The sequence below is a fragment of the Rhipicephalus sanguineus genome, chromosome 11, assembly GCF_013339695.2.
Source record: "Rhipicephalus sanguineus isolate Rsan-2018 chromosome 11, BIME_Rsan_1.4, whole genome shotgun sequence".
Taxonomy (NCBI): domain Eukaryota; kingdom Metazoa; phylum Arthropoda; class Arachnida; order Ixodida; family Ixodidae; genus Rhipicephalus; species Rhipicephalus sanguineus.
Window position 1 is genome coordinate 101,271,943 of NC_051186.1, and position 19,207 is coordinate 101,291,149.

Sequence of the window (19,207 nt, forward strand, 5' to 3'; positions counted from 1 at the left end):
ATAATAATAATAATAATAATAATAAACACATGTCGAAAGGTTGCCTCCAGTGACACCCCGTGTTCAAGGATCTCTCACCTCTTCATGGCAGTGCTGTGCTAGAGTGTACTAGAACGGGGGAGTGCTAGGAACGGCCGCAGCACCAATGTACAGAAAGTGAAGCCCAAACAGGGTCAAGCCGCTTGTGGCGCTGCGGTCGGTAGCCTGCAATCCGTCGTCGTTTAAGATTTGCGCGCGGCTCTGCCAAAGCTGTGCAGGGGTGAGAATGCCCACTTCCCACTAAAATGGCCCGGGTACAAATCGCAGCTGTAGATGGTGGGTTTTTATATTTAGTGTCACTTGTTATAGCTGTATTTTTTCCCTTTGTTTCTTAAAACTAGCTTCAGTTGCTACGTATTGCTACAAAAAGTAACTCAAAGTGTGAAGCCTCGTTGCGAGTCTCGTATTCGCAAAAACCTCGGAGGCCATACTTTACGTCTTTGATGAATGCCGCGCAGTGGCTCTGCAAATAATTACGCTCACTGTCGAAGTTCTTATTCACTTCAGGTTTCTCGTTACCTTTTGTAGCAACACGTAGCAATTGAAGTTAGTAATACAGCTATAGCAAGTGAGACTAGAAATAAAAACCCATCATCTACAGCTGCGAATCGAACCCGATCGATTTCAGTGGTAAACAGACATTCTACCTTTGCACCACATTTATGGAGACGCGCGCAACTCTTTGAACGACGACATATTGCAGGCTACCGATCGCAGCGCCACAAGCGCTTTGACTCGGTTCGGGCATCACTTTTCAAAGCTCGTTCCGAGCACACTCCTGTTCTAGCACACTCTAGCTGTGCGTTGTCCCATTAAAGAGCACTAGTGAAGCCCCCTTATGTTCGCGAAGGAAAAATTTATTGTGCAACCGAATGCACTTCTTTTATTTATTTTTTTCCTCTGCGTTGACACCCTTCACTCAGCAGGGGGAAATTATGGTGCCACATTTCACGACCAGGAAAGCGGGCACTCTTGACGTTCAGGAGAAGATGCGATCGGGCTAGGGTAATCGCCATAACGAAAGTGATTGCCAAAGCGACGGTATACATACGGGCTTTATGTTGTTGCTTGTCTGTCTCTTGTGCGTCTGTCCACGCCTACCAAAAAAGTACAGAAAAAAAAATAGTTGTTCTTTCCTCAAAACCGTAAGCGAGCGTAGGTGTCCAGAGCTCAGAAGACGCAGCCAGTTTCATTGGGAAAACCACGCTTTCCAAGGCAAGACATAATGCGCATCCCAACGTGGTTCATCCTATTGTCCGCATTGGCCTTCTACAGCGGTAAGAATATGACTTTGGTCGATAATTACGTATATGTATCATAAATGCGTTTTAAAGTGAAACAACTGACATTAAGCTAAAACAACGAGAGAACTGATCAATATGACGTTGATCATGTGCGAAGAAAGATGGTGAAAGTGATTCACTTTTATATAATCTCGAACAGGTTTCTAATCGTTGACAGAGTCGGTGTTTGTTGTACAAGTTACCGGTGGTAGAGCTAAAATGATTTGCACTTTGAGACTAATAAAACAAGTATACCTTCGCTTTGTTAAAGAAATTGCATGAGCGAAAGAAAAAAAAATACAATACGCTGATCAGGTCACAGTCCATTATATCGCGGTGGATAAAGGCAATAAATCGAATGCTCTGACTTCGCAAGGGCTTTATGCATGTCGTTGCTTGCGTCTCTGCGTTGTTGCGCTACCTTACGTGATTGTGTTAACATATGGGATAATTTTTTTTTCATTGGCACCGTTTGCGCTGTTATTACAAACCGCGCTTTCATTTAGTATACCTATGTGTGTCTAACAAAGATGTCAACTTTTTTTCGTTGCACTAAAGAACATGCGTTAAATTTAAAATCTGAAAAAAAAACTAAGCGAATAAAATTAGCGCATGTTGTCACATGGTATTTCTCCATTAAGATTTTTTTTTTTGCTTCCGTTTCATACGTTAGTTACAACCTAGTGGTTACAATTTCACGGCAATAGGGACTGCAGTCAAGAAGTATACACGAACATATTTACCATTTCCCAAAATATTTGCTTGAAGCGTTAGTTAAAGCGGTAGAGATAGAACTCGTATCGTTGTATGTCGTTGCAAGAAGCGACAACCGGCCCCGTACACAGCTCCGCCGATGCGTCAGGGTGGCCAGCGCTTTCCTTTTGTTCCGGGGCATCAATTTTTCACGTTATTCTCTCTTTCATGTCATTTGTTATTAAGCAGTGCTGTTACGGTCTAGGTTTGCCATGTGTCGCAGATAGAAAATTATCATCGTTAAACAGTACGCGCTCTCTTCATCTTCTCCTTCCTCTTCTGCTTTGCTTTCATATGTGCGCCGGTTTGCCAAGCGTGGGATGCAACAACCCTGATAGGCGAGAAAACGAGTGCAGAGAGAAAGAAAGAAGGAAAAAGAGAACTAGAAATATAAAAAAAAACGCAGAGAACATTCTCCTAATTATTTTTTTTCAAGTAGTGCATAGAACTTAGTTTTATTAACACATTAGCTGTAAAAGAGACGATTTTACAGAAAAAATATGGCCACTTTCATCGAAATGGCTGCATGTCTGAAATTTCGTTGCAACTGGGTTGATGTAAAGAGCTCTTTCTGCTTGCATGTGCATTACGTGTCCTGAATTTGTTGGGCAGTAGATCAATAGTTTATTGTTTTTTTTTCATTTTGTCAGCGTTTAAGATTAATTTCTCGGTGTTAGCAATATCTGACTATTCCAGAGCTGAAACTAAAAGGGCAGAGCTGTTCTGTGTCCCACATACTATTTACAAATATTTCGTTAGTATTTGAAAAGACAAAAATAAATCACTCAGCGTTTACTCGGTACTCGGTACGTATCTCACTCGGTACTTAACTCACCCGTAAGTACGATTAACTCAAGACAATCAGGAATACTTGCTTGCCTAACGAAGCGATGTTGTTTCACACTTCGTTTCGACTACCAAACATGAAGAGACATTCAACTTGCCAAGGACGTGAGCGCGTGAAGTTTTGGCAGTGAGTCATACTTAGCCCCTTTCTCTGTATTCACATGTTTAATTAAGCAGATTGAGAGACGCCACTGAGTTATAGTGTTCGCTCGGTTTCTTTGTCAGCAAGGAATTACGATGCAAAACATCACATATTATCATCAATACTATCATTGTCGTCGTCATCATCACCTTTCCAGCCATTCACGAGTGTGGATACCAAAAGCTAAAATAAGTAATCTACAACCTGAAAATATCGAAAGCTATATATAGATTAAATATGATCAAGGTTGACTATAAGCAAAAGAAGCCAGCGGATGCTGGTACGATAGCTTCGACGAGCACTGGTTTAAGATCATTGGTTCTTAATGTTCTTACAATTCCGCGAACCGCTTGTCCTTCGGAGAACACTGCAACGTAGCGAGGTGCTGCCAACTCAAATGAGCCCTCGCGATAACATCCAAACGATCTTAAACTAAGCAACACTACGTTGACCACTACTGCGTGGTCGGGTGTACTTATGTGCGCATTTTAATTGACCAACACAAAAAATACAAGTTCGCAACTGTGGTGCTAGGAGTCCTTTAAGGAAAACTTGTGGACGAGCAGGTGGCAGTAAGATGCAGATATGCAGCGTCAATAACGAAACATAACAAGGTCGCTTGAAGGGCTGGGTGGTAATACGTCTCTCACAAGGAAAAATATTTCATTCAGCGCGCTTAAGGTATTTTTTCCTGGTATAATAACGAACGATACGCAGCAGCTTCTCAAAGAACACAATAAATATGCATACTAGTGCAAGTTATAACCGTTGCCTGGCATTGTCTAAACTTAGGTTATGCCCGTACATGGCGCCTCGCAGAGGCGCCGGGCGCCCGTTTTCTTCCATGCGTAAGTATACTATACGTCAAAATATAAATTACAGACTTTATTTTATTGGGCGTAGCATTGAATCTACAGCACAATGAACAGTAATGGATTAAGTTTAGGAGTACAGTAAACCGGGCTAGTTGGCTAGTTGGCTGCGCTTTGTCCTGTCCTATGTGTGCCTTCCAAAGTTTTCCTGTCCTTTTCGCGCTGTTACATAATGAGTAATAGATTAGACCGTGTGTTTTGAAACTTTATTGGCTAGGCAGCCGGAACGTGATATTTGGTGGTGTCGAAGTAGAAAAACGAGCCAGTTATTAGGGCAGTGCGAAATAACCGGTTGGGAACTTTAACCTATAGGCATAGAGTAAAATTATTAATTTAGGTGCTTATATCCCTCGACTCAAATGAATGATTTAAATAGCTAAATTGACTTTCTGGTATCGCTACCGGACGCTCTTCCGGACGAGCCACGGGACGCTCTTCTTTTTCCCAGGCAGACTGGCCACGAGTGGCGCGGCGCTACAGCCCCATAATGAAAAACTAGCATGGGTCGCCAGCGATAAGACGCAAACGCAGCGCGAGCAGCAATGCAGCATGACCCGCGCCTCGAATAATTTTAATTTCGCCACGTGTGGCGTCCCGTGAGCTTCACCCAACACCGCGTGCGCGTGTACTCTGCCGTTAGTATACTGGAGAACGAGTGTTGGGACTTTTGAGCCCGTTCCGGGGTGGCTTGCACTTCTGGATGTTTGTGTGTGTTTTTGCCTGACTTTTGAAAAGCCTCCTACTGTAGGGAACACTGTGAGTGTTGAGTACGTCAAGGTAATTCGAATGTGACGGATTATGTAGTGCGCGGTTCATAGCAATAACAGGTAACTTTTCCATGAATTAAAGAAGAAAAACTGACGCATGGCGTAATTGTCTAAGGCAGCGTGCTGCGGAGCGAGGGGTCGCTGGTTCGAACCACCGGTCGCGCGCTTCGTAATTTTTTTCTTCTGAATTATTTTTATTTGAGGCTTTTATGTATATATATACATACATATACATATACGAGACGTGACGGCCACGGAGATGGCAGGAATCCGTCGAGAGTGTCAGTATAATTGATATCGCAATAAAAGCGAATAGATTTTTTTTATTTTTACAGTGGTTATATCGGCACTACGCACATAAGTACAAGCTACTGTGGAAGCTTAGAAAGCGTTACAAGGTTTTAAAAAAGAGGCCTCTCTTCCCCTACTCTGCTGCTACCGCAATGAGCAAGATGTATAAAGGTGCCAATCCGCGTTGACCTATCTAGTGATCCAAAGAAGACAAAGAACTTCTAGGTGCTATTGGCGCGTACCCTTACGCACAGAGACGGTAAGATATGCGCTGCCGTTCAAGATTATATAACAGAGTAAATAAAATTTGCACTGTAATCAGGGAATGAAAGCTTCATTTTCAACCAAATTTGTTTCTACACTATTTTTTTTATTATTTTAATACTACTTATCCTTCCCAAGTAACCATATCGGCCTCTACTTTCATGTAGCAATTATTCACTCTGGTCAAAAATATTACTAATAAACAAAATAAAAAGAATGATTCCTTTTCTATATTTTAAATATTGTACCTTTCCTACATGTTTCTTGGCAGAGTCTCCCAACTGGTTGTGAGGCACAAGTTTTAAGTTCTATATATTCTAGGGCTCGAGGAAGAAGAAGGAAAAGAATTGGGGCAGGTACGCAGTAGTGGTCCAAAGACTAAGGAAGCGACGGAGCTGGTGGCGTTGCCCTCCTCCTTTGCCTCCTGCCAACATCACTTCCATTTCCAACCCCTTGATACTCTATGCTATATAATATTACACATGTCTATGCTTGCTCTCGCTATTTTCTTTCTCATTTTTCTTGCTTATGTTTCTTTCCATCTCGCTCTCTCTCTGTCTATTTCTATCTCCGTATTTCTATCTCTTTTCTCTCTTTCTTCTATTTGTTTTCTCCATTTCTCGCTTTCTATCTCTGTGCTCGTTCTTCAGCCTTCTATCCCTTTCTCTCTATTTCTTTCTTTTTTTCTATCTTTCTTTCATTCTCTGTCTCTGTACTGGTTCTTTTGCCCATCAGAGTTATCGCATTCCAAGCCAGACAAATCAGCGTGCGTGTTCTGGAAGCCAAGTAGAAGGTGAAGAAGAGGATGAAGAGAGCAAGTGCCGGCTCATGATGATTATAGTTTTCAGGTCACGGCACAACGAAAAGCATAACAGCTCCACTGTAACGCTAGAAAGGAGTTCTAAATGCGAAGCATTTTTTAGCGGACCCTAGGCCCTTTGAGCGTTTCTATCTATCTATCTATCTATCTATCTATCTATCTATCTATCTATCTATCTATCTATCTATCTATCTATCTATCTATCTATCTATCTATCTATCTATCTATCTATCTATCTATCTATCTATCTATCTATCTATCTATCTAGCCGCCTACGTCTGAGTGCTCTCATGATCGCCTCCTCAACTTGGTGTAGACCATGATTGGCATGGGTGGGGGGGGGGGGGGGCGACGTAAGATGATTTGACGAATATGACTGTCAAGTTATGAAATGAAAATTTTGTCGCCTACGTCGAAAACCCCTCCCTCCAGACACGTGTGGCACATACCCGTTTACTACGGGCCGCTGTGTACGGATGTGCGCCACAGGTGATTGTTTATATCTACCCAGGAACGGCGAGAACAGACATTGGTAATTTAAATGCGACAGCGTTAAGAGAAACCGACATCGGCAGCATTACCACACACACACACACACCCACATACACGCACGTACGTACGCACGTACGCAAACAAACAAACAAACAAACAAACAAACAAACAAACAAATGCACACAGAGTGAAGACGCGTGCGTGTAGCCATACACAATATGTGTATATTGGCTGCAGAAAGACGTGAGCTAAAGCGTATTATTGTTATATAGCTGACAGAACATATGGCAAAGATACAGGTGTCTAAATGACAAGACAGGAGAACTGGCATGATATCTTGAATGCACCGCTGCTTAGAATTTAATTTTTCAGCACAGACACTTCTATCGTGCCGTACAGTCAGACGGCGTAAAGATTTCAGAGAAAAGAAAAAAATTGCCGCGAAAAATGGTGAGTTAACTCCATTTCAGGGAGCGCACTTTGAAGTATCAGCTCACCAATAATACTTTCCCTACAAAAAATTCGGCAGATCCCACGTACCGTGGGAATCGATGTTATGCGAAGCATGCGCGGGATGGGTACTGTGGCATAATTTTTCAACTTGAGCGAAACGTTACGGAATGACGCTAGAGAAATCTGAAAGTGGTATAAACACACTCATATGCTGAATAGTCGCATATGTTTTGTATAACCAGTTGTTTACAGTTGCGTAACGATGCCAACAGCAACAAGGGTGTTACCATCACCAGACGCGGTAAGCTGATATGTAGTGCTTATATTCTTCAATACTAGATAGCGCGAATCCGAACAGCACAAAGAAGAAACACAAATGCACAGGACAGGCGTTACTCGCAACTAAGCTTCATTAAGGAAAGTTTCCCTGGATATACACAAAGCCGAGTGGCGCACGCAGGCGCACAGCACGTACGGTACAGTCACAGTTGCAGTTGTTACAGTTGCGTTACAGTTTTTATGCTTGTACTTATCTGTTATGATGGGAATACACGCGCGTTTCACGAACCCGTGTGTATGTGTAGAAGGGGTTCTTGACAGTTCTTGATCAAGGTCATTATCACCGTGATCAGTGAGCACCAGCAGCTGGACCGGACTTGTTAATCGGATCCGTTCGTGATCACGGCTACGAGGGGTCTAAGTGTAGTGAAGTGCGAGGTATAGCACAGCTGGTAGAAATCCTGGATGCCTCTTACGATGAAATGATTTATGACACTTCCTGTCCTGCACGTGGCAGCGAGGTCTTTTAATGCCCTGTCCACATCCAAGCCGTCTTTCCCATAGTATAAAGACCGGGCCTTGTTGGGTCTTCATAAATCAATGTTGAAGCCACCGGTAATGATGAGAGGCTTGGTTCTCTCGGCAGATTTATTGTAGGAATCATTGACCCCGGTCCTTGCGTAATCGACGTGGTCCACGTTGCGGACCACGCTAACGAGTGCATGGTAGTTGACCGTCTTCCAGGGGTGTTCTGTCTTCAGCTTCCTCACTTTCCTTACGTCCGCCACGGTGGTGTAGCGGTTACGGTGCTCGGCTGCTGAACCGAAAGTCGCGGGTTCGATCCCGGCCGCAGTGGTCGCATTGCGATGAATGCAAAATGCTAGATGCCCGTGTGCTGTGTGATCTCGGTACACGTTAAACAATACCAGATGGTCAAAATTAAAGCCCCAACAATTATTATTATTATCACTTTCCTTGCGTGTCAATGTGTGTGTTCGCGTTTACTGTGTTGATTGAGACTTTGTATCACCTGTGGCACATACCCGCATAACTTAAACTCTGGTATGCGGGTGTGTGCCACACGTGACTGAGAGAAAGGGTTTCATGACGTACGCGGCAGGTATCTTGCGTTATTCATGTCATGACCAGTGAATCGCGTTCAACATACACTGATCCCCTGCTATGCCAATTTTGGTATATTAGAAGTTATAGAGACGACCAGGAGAGCGCCCAGACGTAGGCGGCTAGAAAGATAGATAGATAGATAGATAGATACGTAGATAGAAACGCCCAAAGTGCCTGAGGTTCGCTAAGAAATGCTTCGCATTTAAAAGACAGATGTGGTCTGCAGAACATCGGCCTATCAGCCGAACAGACGGATTATTCTAGCGACAAGAAAGCAAGACACAATATGCTGATTATCTTGCTCTGTAAAATGCGTCAAAATGAGCATATCAGCGTTGAATTCCTAGTTTTGTAGTGCGCCACCTTCCATTTTTTCCACCGCGAGCTATTTGCTGGAAAGTAATGTCACTTGACTACAGCAAGTATGTACGAAAACACGAAGCTCTGAGTTTTTCACGGTTTACTTGTGGATCTTATGGCTTCTCAAAAATACAACGTGCAACGCGGTGGCTGACGAGCAAGGCATACAACCACTTGCGTTTAACGTGTACCGCTACACATATTATTAATGAAAACTTTCCAGCGTACCTGAAGCTGATGCTACACGACGCCGGTAAATTCTGCGACATTCCGCTTCGCTACCCTGAGCGTTTCCACAAGTGGATTTTGCACAGCTACAGTTAACTCTATCAACTTAAAGTTTTTTCACCGATGTCAATGATTGGTTTGTTCTCCTATATAACCGACACGCTATTTTTTATTTGTCATTATGTCGCTGTGCCCAATGGAACATCGCCTCAGCCTCGTGTGAAGAACTATCCTTCAAGCCCAGTTGTACGAGGGAACAGCTGACCGCTTGCGGCTCCGACTACCTCGTGTTCAGCAACGTCACCACTCTACCAGAAGGCGGGAAGGAGTTCGAAGAAAACTGCCTGTAAGTCATTTAACTGTGTGCGATTTAATGTAGCTATAGATGTGATGCGATGATGTAATGTGATTTAATGTAATGTAACTGATTTAAGCGTTTGCCTTGTCTAGTTTTACTTTTGCATCTTGTGCGTTTAGCGCTTCTTATTAGAACCAGATATCATTAAAACTAGTAAAAGTATCTGTTCGTCTAAAATGATTTAATGTAACTACGTGTAAGTGATTCGCGTAATAGTTACCATACCTTTATCTTCTGTGAGGGACTTGCATATCTCAGTGCTAGTTTCAACGCGGTCGAGCTAAGCGGCAAATTTAAACTTATCCGAATAAAGTTGCGTTGATTTCCCATTCACTTTTTTTTTTGCTTGCAAGCAGCAGCTGGCATTAACTATTTGTTTTTTTTTTTGTCAAGGAATCATTTAGGGGCAATAGAAAGGCAAAGTACACGAAGACAAAAAAATAAAATACCAAAAGGCCACTCCTACCTCGAAAAAGCGGGAAAGGAAATGACAGGCGTAGACCCCGCCTCCAAATTTTCGTCTTCTCGCGTCCGTATGTAGACACGGTATATAGACAAAATGGACCGAACACCACATTCATTAATAATGGAGATGGTGTATCTTGCAGAACACGTGTTTACGCGTCAGCGCTCGCCTCATTATAGTGTGGTTGGGAAATATGTTGGGGGCGCTTTATGCCACAAAACTGCGATGTTGTACTTCATCTTATAACGTGATGACTGGTATGATGAGGACCACAGGAACGAAGGACACACACAGAGGGCGATGCGCGTGGGTCTTTCGTTCCTGTGGTCCTCACCAGTACCTGGCAGCGCGTGATAAGTTGAAGTGATACCAAGTAGCTCCAGTGGCAACGTTATTGGTGTAGTACGCAATAAGGACGCTGGAGCCACAAAGCGGCCACACAACGAACATTTCTATATGCCGGTTCCTCACTACTCGATACACTTATTGCAATCGAACATTTCGTGTTGCTTGATAAAGGACGGGAATAACTGTCAAGCAAGCGTTACTGCAAGTCTTCGCTTTTTGTTTCACATGTTGCGCACTATTTCAAATTGGACCCGCAGGTTCCTGCAGATGCAGATCTCCTGCACCCAGGAGTTCGCGAAGAAATGCTTGGATGGCGTTCCACGAGCGGCGATCATTATAGCTCTACAGTCGATGGAAGAAGAATACGAGGCCATCTGCACGGAAGGCACAGAAGAGAATGAAAGTGCGTAACATTTCGCTCAAATATTCTGGCTTATTTTAGCGGGACAGACTGTTGGGCTAGTTGGCTATCCATGAACGTTGAAAGAATAAGCGCCAAAAATCGACGAGCACAAAGAAGGGCACGAGCACAAACCACAAGTCCATTGTCTGCGCTCCTTTGTGCTCATTGATTTTTAGCGCTTACTCTTTTAGCGTGTCTGGCTTATGGTCACGCTGGAGTTAGTACAGTCATAGGCGCGCGCAAGGGGGTGGGGAATATTCAACGCAGCACCCCCTTTCCCTTGTTTGTTGAGTTCGAAAGAAAAGGAGCTTCGCAATGGATGCCAAATGAATGAAGCGTCTGACAACGGCGTGCCTCTGGTCCCCTGTTTTGCGGAAGTAAATGTAAAACGTGATTGCTTTGCATTATCTGTGGTCTTAGCCGCACTATAGTCGAAAGCGCCGTGGCCATAACTCGAAAGATTAGGCAAGCTGAGCAAAGGTATGAGCCAGACTTGGTGCCCCCCCCTTGCTCCACCCCTCCCTGCGCATGCCTATAGTACAGTAACACCTCTCGATTACGAACAAACACTTGGTGTCTAATTAGGCAGTCATGCGATATATGACATACAAATACATGGGACGTTTGAAATATCAGAACTATCGGACTACTCCCAGTGCCGCGATTACGTTGGTTATGGTACTTTTTGAGACTCAATGCACACGTCCTGTCGACAAAGAGTGACTGGTGATGATAGTGATTTCTAGGGCTTTGTATACGATTCTGAGGCACGCCGTAGAGCCGGACTCAAGAAATTTGTATCGCCTGTGGAATGGCAAAATTGGCTGAACTTTTGGGGACCCTTGTGAACCGGTTGAATAGATGAGGGACCCTTTGCAGTGAGAGAATGAAAGGTGAGGACGGGGTCACAACATAGCATGCAGTGTGAAGTACGTGGCTTTTATTTAAATGGGTCTCCGCGGAACCGAGGGGGGTCCGTGGAACCCCCATTTGAGAACCATTGTTCTAGTCTATAGTTGCGGCGCAACACGGGGCTTGCCAAAACGTACGGTTTCATCTTACGTTATCTAGGGTGTTTTTTTTTTTTTAACTAAGAACAGCGTAGCTGTTCTTAGTCGAGGCTTTCATGTCCGGGGTTGTGGTAGCGGTGATCCCGTGACCCCGCAGTGTGACGACAGTGGGGCTCGGTAGGAAGGGGAGAGCTGCACGTGCTTCAAGAGGCGAAGGCGAGGGTGGTGGACGTCGAGGAGCGAACCTTCGAAGAGCGCGCCTAGATGGAGTGAGGTTGAGGCGCAGTGGAGTGTAAAATACCGTGTCAGTGGCAGTGTTCAAGAATTTCCACGTTCAAGATGGCGAACATTTCTCATTCTCCCGATGGAGAAGCCACCCGACGCGAGCGTCAGCGAGAGGTGACGAGAGAGCGGACATGTCGTCGCCGAGACAACCGCGATGTTCGCGAAAGAGAGGCCGAAGCTAAGCGTCAACGAGCGGAAGACTTCAAAAACATACAAGTACGATATAGCCTGATGAAGGACGGGCATAAGCTTCGCTGATTCGATAATGTTCGCGAAGTAGAGCTGGTTTATTTTTTTTTTAGACAATACAGATTTTAATTTAAAATTTTAGGACACTCGAGCCCGTGTCGCCTTCGCAGACCAACTCTACGCCGACACGGAAAAACTTTCAGAAATTCGTTATTTGATCTTTGAATTATTAACTTTAGGGCCAAAGATTGCTTTTAAGGGCTCGTTTTTCTTTATTAGACACAATGTTAATGAGGACTAACAGACAATAATGCCAAGCAAAGTACAGGGGATGTTATTTCTAATAATTGGGACATAAATGTGAAGAAAGTAAAGCGGACGAAAAGATAACTTGCCGCCGGCAGGGACCGAACCTGCGACCTCCGAATAACGCGTTCGAAGCTCTACCACTGAGCTACGGCGGCGGTCATCCCCCCGTCCACTTTATAGGGTATATATGTGCATTTAAACTGTTAGACGGCTAAGCCGTCTGTTAGACGGCTGTTAGACGGCTTTTAGACGGCTAAGCCACGGAGAGTAGCGCCTTTCAGCATGCTAACGGTGAGCTATTTATATACATCGTTTACTTCAGCGTGCTTCTTTACTCACCAGCGAGATGGCGCGATGTGCGCGCTGGGTGCGCTTTAAAGGTCGTCGCCCCGCTCCTGCGAACACCGAGGCTCTTCGCCCTAAAGTGCGTGGTCGCCTTCGTGCGCTTATCTCAAGGAAAAAAAAGGGGCGGGCGGGGGGTGGAGCGGGGGGTTGTATGTGTTGTGCTTTTCCCGCGATGTCCGCGCTGAAGTCACAGCGCGTACGAAGGTCACTTCGCTCGCTCCAGCGGCCGGGTTTGCGAAAAGAGCGCGCTGTTCAAACAGAAATAAGTAAAAACTGCGACATTTAGTTCGCGCTCGTCTTGTGTGTACCTGTTCGTTCGTTTCGTGCGTCCTGGTTTATGTTTCAGCAGTGCGTTTCAAGTATCGAGCTATGACGCATGATAGTTCGCACTCGTCCTGTGTGCGTTCTTTTGCGTGCGTCCTTTGGGCTCGAGCGACGCGCTGGCAATTTCGAGCTGCTTTCCGTTCTTCGCGTTACATTCCAATTTGTTGCTATTGCATTCATTGCTTCGCCGTTGCGGCGACACTGTGACCTTTTTTTTCCTTCCACATCACAAGTGGGTACGAAAAATGGCCACTTTGTTGTGCGCGTCTAAGGGGCAGTTTTCAATTTGAAAGAAAATTAGGAACGTTGCATGATAGAAAACTTGCTCAAGCTCCTCCGACATTTGCCTACTACCAGTGGTAAATGACGTATATAAATAGCTCGCCGCTATTTCTCCCGGCGCATGCATGGGGCATGGTCGAGTTGTCTAATGCAGCGGGCTGGGGAGCGAGGGGTGGATGGTTCGAATCCCCGGTCGGCTGCTTCGAATTTTTTTCGTCTGTTTTATTTTTCGTTGTGCCTTTATATATATATATATATATATATATATATATATATATATATATATATATATATATATATATATATATATATACATATACATATCTGGGGCATGACGGTGACGGCGACGGCAAAAATCAGCTGAGAGTGTCCATATAATTGCTCTCGCAATGAAAATCTTGATTGTTAAAGAAAAACACCCGGAGTCTGGCTTACGAAATTCAGAGTTTCTACCACAACTAGAGGCTGTCCAGAGAGCCGATGATGCGGCGGTAAGGCTAGGCCTTCCCGTCCCCACTTGGGAGCCGCCCGTGGCGTTGCTATAAAATATAATTGTTTCTCAGGACCCAAATAAATTTTTGTCTGTCTGTCTGTCTGTCTGTCTGTCTGTCTGTCTGTCTGTCTGTCTGTCTGTCTGTCTGTCTGTCTGTCTGTCTACTGAATAGTTTTGAACATTCCTGTAGAATTTATTGTGCATAACTGACGACTAGAAATGTTGCTATCCCACCAGGCGTGCTGGAATCTCGTATTTATTTGCGTTACTCAGTTTTGTTACCGCAGGCTTCAAGCTTGCTTAAAACACGCCTGTCTGAATCAACTGAACGTGAACTCTGACGCTGATGTCCAGATTCCAGCCTTTCCTGTGTCGGTTTGCAGATTACCACAAAAGCATCGTGTGCACGAACAAAGCCGGCACAGCAATCAACAAATGCTACGCCAAGATGCGTGACCAGATGGAGGTCGGAGTGACTGCACCTCGGGGCCAGACCATCGGCTACGCTTGCTGGTAAGTGTGTAACGCGCATTCGATGGCATTCGTCTCAGGAAACCACGCCGTAGACATCAACGGTAGCTGACCGGTGTCGCACTGTTTCTTCTTAACCGGTAGGACACGCGAATCGCTTGAAAGTAGACGGTTGTGGGCCCACAGTGGGGACACCTTGAAAGCGGAGAACTTTAGAGGACATATCGTGATTTCATAAACATAAGACAGCGTTGTCGAGCTTGTTACATGGTAGGAAAATAAACCTAGTAGCTTCACTGATTGGTTGTTTGAACATTATGCAACAAGCTGGTGAGACAGACAACGAAATAATAGATCAAAGTATCTGAGGTCATTAGTGGAAATACAAAAATTATTTTAAATGCACAAAGAGAACACTCTTGGCTTGAGATAATTGGATACAGGGCTCCCGCCTTACGTAAGCTAAGCTATCTCATTAATAATCTGAAATTCAGGCGTTGAAGTCAACTCAAATAAGGCTTCGCCTGAACTTTATCATACACTTTTGACACCAACAGTACACTTGAACAGTAATAATTTGGCGCATGCAGGGAACAAAAGATGGCCTACCCCAGGGAAGTGTTCTGGGTCCGCTGTTTTTAATAGTTACATTAACTGCCTTTTGTGTATAGATAGTTCCACTCATTACGTCATGTATGCCGACGACATTAGAAAAATTTTCACAGGGAGCAATGGAAACGACTTTGCAGAACCGTCAACATATTGTTTAATAAGATGCGTAATGCTCAAGCTCTAAATGTCTGCAAATAAACTGTGCGAAAACAAGTGCAATTCTCGTTCAAGCTGTGGAAATCAATTTTCGCCTTAATCCGCTGCAGTGTAATGACACTGAAAAAGAACTTCTCTGCACAGCATAAACAGTGGTGTCTTTGTCCATGAAGCTATGTTATGGTATTTTCACACTGGAAATATACAAACAAAACTGTCCATGGCACTACGTATATTGGGAAAAGTTCAGCGCTTTTAACCTGTCACTCGAGAGCTAATGTCCAACAACACTGCTTTAGCATCTCATTTGCGATATTGCCACTTGGTTTGCGGCAATGACACGACGAAGTCAATTGGTAGGCTAGTTACAACACTGAAACGCACGAAAACGTTTGGAACAAGAGTAGGGAAGGGCAAATGATGTTGAGAAGATCGCTGGTCAATGCGTTGGCTGCGGAGACACCCGGTATTTAATGATTTTTCATCTCTTCAAGCTTCCATCCTTCCCTGAACTGCCTTATTTGGATTAGGGAAACATGCAGTACTAGAGATTGCAAACAAGCTCTGCATACAATTCCCACACTACAGATCTATTTCGCAAGTTCAACATAGCGAAGCTTCCTACCCTGTATGAGCATCAGCCGCTATCGCCCATGAAATCAGAAATCCACAAACTGAAAAGCAACGGCGGTCTTCATATGCCTTGCAAGAATTTTAAACAAATACGAGTCCGAAGAGAGTTGCGTGTTCTAAGGTGGAACAAAAATTATTAGAAACTATTCACTATATACTGTATGGTCTGACTGCATTTGTAGAAAACTATTGTTTACTGTATTGCTTGTCTATGTATACATGTTCTTTACGTTATAAAACTTGCTCTCGGTTATTCTTCCCGTTGTATTTGCGCCGCGCTCTTCCTAACTGTCGCATCTGCTGCCATGTTGTGGGGGCAGACGGGGCTGGTCTACCCACACATGGCAAAAGTTTACCTCTATTCAATGCTCTCTCTCCCGTAGACTCTACAGGGGTGATTCCACTGCTCTCTGCCATTGTGACTAACACTTTTTTAAACTTCCTTGGCCTGTTCCATCGTGCGTCCTTTCCGCCTTGCTCCGTAGCCGTCAGCAGACCGAGTGTCGCGAACGCCGCATGGGCGAAGTGATAGTGCAGCTCGCGCGCCTCGAGCCATGCTGGAGCAGTCCCGTGACATTTCTTGTACTTTTTCATTCTCACGCCATGAATTATGAGACAACTTTGCATGAGGCATAGACGGCTTTCGCCTTAATAATTAACGCTGGGATGTAAAAACAAAGAAGGTTACCGCTTTCACGGAACTGCTGTGTCTGGTTTGCTGGCTTTTTGCGTGGACATTTCATGAACGGAAATGCTCATGGCATGCCAAAAAATATATCAAAAATTCATCTTCACGCATGCAGTGGATACCACGATACCAAGGACTGCTTCGGTGAAGCACTGGAGAACTGTTCCGGCACACCTGCAAAGGAGTTCATGACGAGCATCCTGGACAAGGTGTTCGGCGAGCCGCTTAGTCTTATTTGTGGCGAGTACAGTCGGGACTCGGATGCATGCCGGACTCTGCCAAAGCTTACTCTCCCGTCAGACTCGAAGGACTTTGGCAAGAAGGGACTGATCGAGCTGGCCATAGACCACGCTGCCGCCTTTTTCAACAGGCACTAGTCCTGTGGATGAGCACGTAGGTGTAAACGAGCCGTAGACAGTTCCGCTGAGGCTGCGAAAGCAAAGAAAGACCAGTGGCATAGCACAATAACTTCTGTTTGTGAATTTCTCAAGATGTGGGAGTTTAGCACCAGTGTTGTGATAACATGAAGAGCAATAAATACGCAAAAACTGAAAATAAGCATTTTTTATCACGTTGTGTAGCAATGCAGAATAAACGACTGCATGAACTGAAACTGCCCAGTGCAGCCACAACTGCAGGAAAGAGGAACTGAATATGTAAGACACAAAGAAAAAAAAGAACAAAGACACTATGATATGTGAAATGCCATCGTATGCGCAGGAAGCGTCTACGGGCACCATACGACCAACGTAACCAGAAAATATTCAACAGGCAGAAAGACGCAGTGCAGGAATTTAAGATTCCTTCTAAATAGAGAATTTACTTCTACAATTACTACAATGTGGTGACTTGAATTCCCTGATGGCGGCACTCTTGATGCTGTAAATTATTGCTCTTGTATCATGTTTTCCTCTCTATCTGTTTGTGCTGTATGGGAATCCAGAATGAATACCGCAAGTATATACGACTGCCGCCTCTATCCGGTAGTTTGCTGGACATGTTTTTAACATTTTATTCTTCTGTATAATCACTTCTCATAATGTCCTCTCCAGATAGATATCTTCTCCCTTTGATCTCATTACCCTATTTATGCATGACCACAAGTTTAGAATTTTATTCGCCTAGCTGATTACCTGACATCATCGAACGCCCTTCCTTTTATTGATGCATCCGAATGTAAGTCTAGCAGACAAAGTAGGATTTTATTTCGGGCACATTAATTCACAGATAATTGGGGCCAACGCAGCGCAAAGCGGCAGGGATGATAACCAAAAACTTGAACGAACGCTGTCCATTGCTATGAACATTCTACGTCCCTGTCTTGCGGGGTTGCGTTCTCTTCAGTTATCTAGTATACCATCTACTTATTTGCACTATACAATAAATGGTATGCTAAACACCATTTTTCCCGTTAAAATGTTAAATGGGCTATTGCCTACAAGGGTTTGTTCTATGTTAACTCTATTCCTTTTGCCTAACATCACGACTGTATTTTTTTTGTTTCGTTTCGTCGCTTTTCGCGCCATGATAACCTTTGAAGTTTCTTAGTTGACCTCCATATTTCGCTTCATATGTCAATACCATTAACCACACATGATGAATAACTATGTGTGCGTACATGGTAACATCCGCTGGCACAAGTGGGCGAAACGAGAACAATTATCCAGGAAGCAAAGAAGCAATGCCTGGAGGAAGAGAAGGAAAAAGCCCTTCCACAGAGTTCCTTCGAAATCGCTCTATTTTCCAACGTGACTTAAGATCGGCTAAACAAAAAGCACTGACAACTTAAATTATCGGAAGCATGCATTTCGAATTATCTATTTCATTTCACGTCTTCTGGTGTTTGCATTTTCTCAAACTGCGTAGCGCCTTCGCGTGACCCGTAATCAACGAAAATGCAAAATAAAAATGAGAACGATTTTGCGCCGAAATATTGCACAAGTATTATCCGAAGAGCAACGTCATCGAGGGCCACATGAAGCCTGAAGACGTGTCAAATCGTACTGAATTAGATTGTCCTGAAGTTTTACGGCCGAGAACATTGATCACATGATGACGCCCGCTGTTGTTCAGTACTTCGATTAATTTTAGCCGCTCGATGTTTGTGAACGGGTTTTCAATGCGATGCAAGTGGGTGTTTTTGCATTTGGCTTTTTTGCTTCATGTTAATGTGACTCTGTCGAGAAAAGGATGACCTGTCTTCCCTACGGTGAAGCCCTAAACTCTACCGCCCTTTGGCACACACACAGATTCCGATGATGACGATGCCACTTGTCGTCTTCTACACAGCTTTCACCCCTACACCCCACCCCCATCTAGAGTGCTAGACGCTGAACCCTTACAAAAATATATTTAGAAAGTCTATAGATTGTCTAAACCCATTTTTAGAAATTTATTTCTATAAGGGAGTCAAATTAAAATACACAGATTCTAAGCAGTCAGTGTTCATTTTTTTGTTCGCATCAGTTTCATGTGAAACCTAGTGGGGTCATCAGTGCTTCCTCCTGCGTCTGTTCTTGCACCGAAGATTTCGACGCTTGTTACACACTCCCTCTTTTGCACGGGCAGCCATTGACGAACACTCTGAACGAATGATTTTCGTCCGCAGGCACATCCGCTAGGACGACTCTTCTACGAGGATCCCGTGCAGTTATTATTGACGAGTTTCCTACAGCGATCATCATGGCATGCCTGATACCACGATTATTCAACCCAATGACTTCGTGATCATCAGAGAGAGAGGAAGGTAGAGGAAAGACATGGAGGTTAACCAAGAAAAATCTCCGGCTGGCAACCCTGTACCGGGGAAGGACCATGAGGG

The 19,207-nt window shown here is 44.3% G+C and overlaps 1 protein-coding gene across 1 annotated transcript; it reads left to right on the forward strand.

Annotated features, from left to right (window-relative positions):
* The first annotated feature begins 1,200 nt into the window (after window positions 1-1,200).
* Window positions 1,201-17,177, forward strand: LOC119373802 (uncharacterized). Its single transcript, XM_037643858.2, has 5 exons — window positions 1,201-1,316; window positions 9,228-9,360; window positions 10,444-10,589; window positions 14,210-14,339; window positions 16,502-17,177. Exons 1-5 carry the CDS (start codon window positions 1,265-1,267, stop codon window positions 16,761-16,763), a joined length of 723 nt encoding a protein of 240 aa, XP_037499786.1. The 5' UTR covers window positions 1,201-1,264; the 3' UTR covers window positions 16,764-17,177.
* The last annotated feature ends 2,030 nt before the right edge of the window (window positions 17,178-19,207 follow it).

Bases quoted from the DNA above. Each gene is read 5' to 3' on its own strand.
- LOC119373802 (XM_037643858.2), top strand. From the start codon at position 1,265: ATGCGCATCCCAACGTGGTTCATCCTATTGTCCGCATTGGCCTTCTAC. The intron at 9,361-10,443 runs GTAAGTCATTTA...TTGGACCCGCAG, and splicing joins GAGTTCGAAGAAAACTGCCT to GTTCCTGCAGATGCAGATCT. The intron at 10,590-14,209 runs GTGCGTAACATT...GTCGGTTTGCAG, and splicing joins AGGCACAGAAGAGAATGAAA to ATTACCACAAAAGCATCGTG.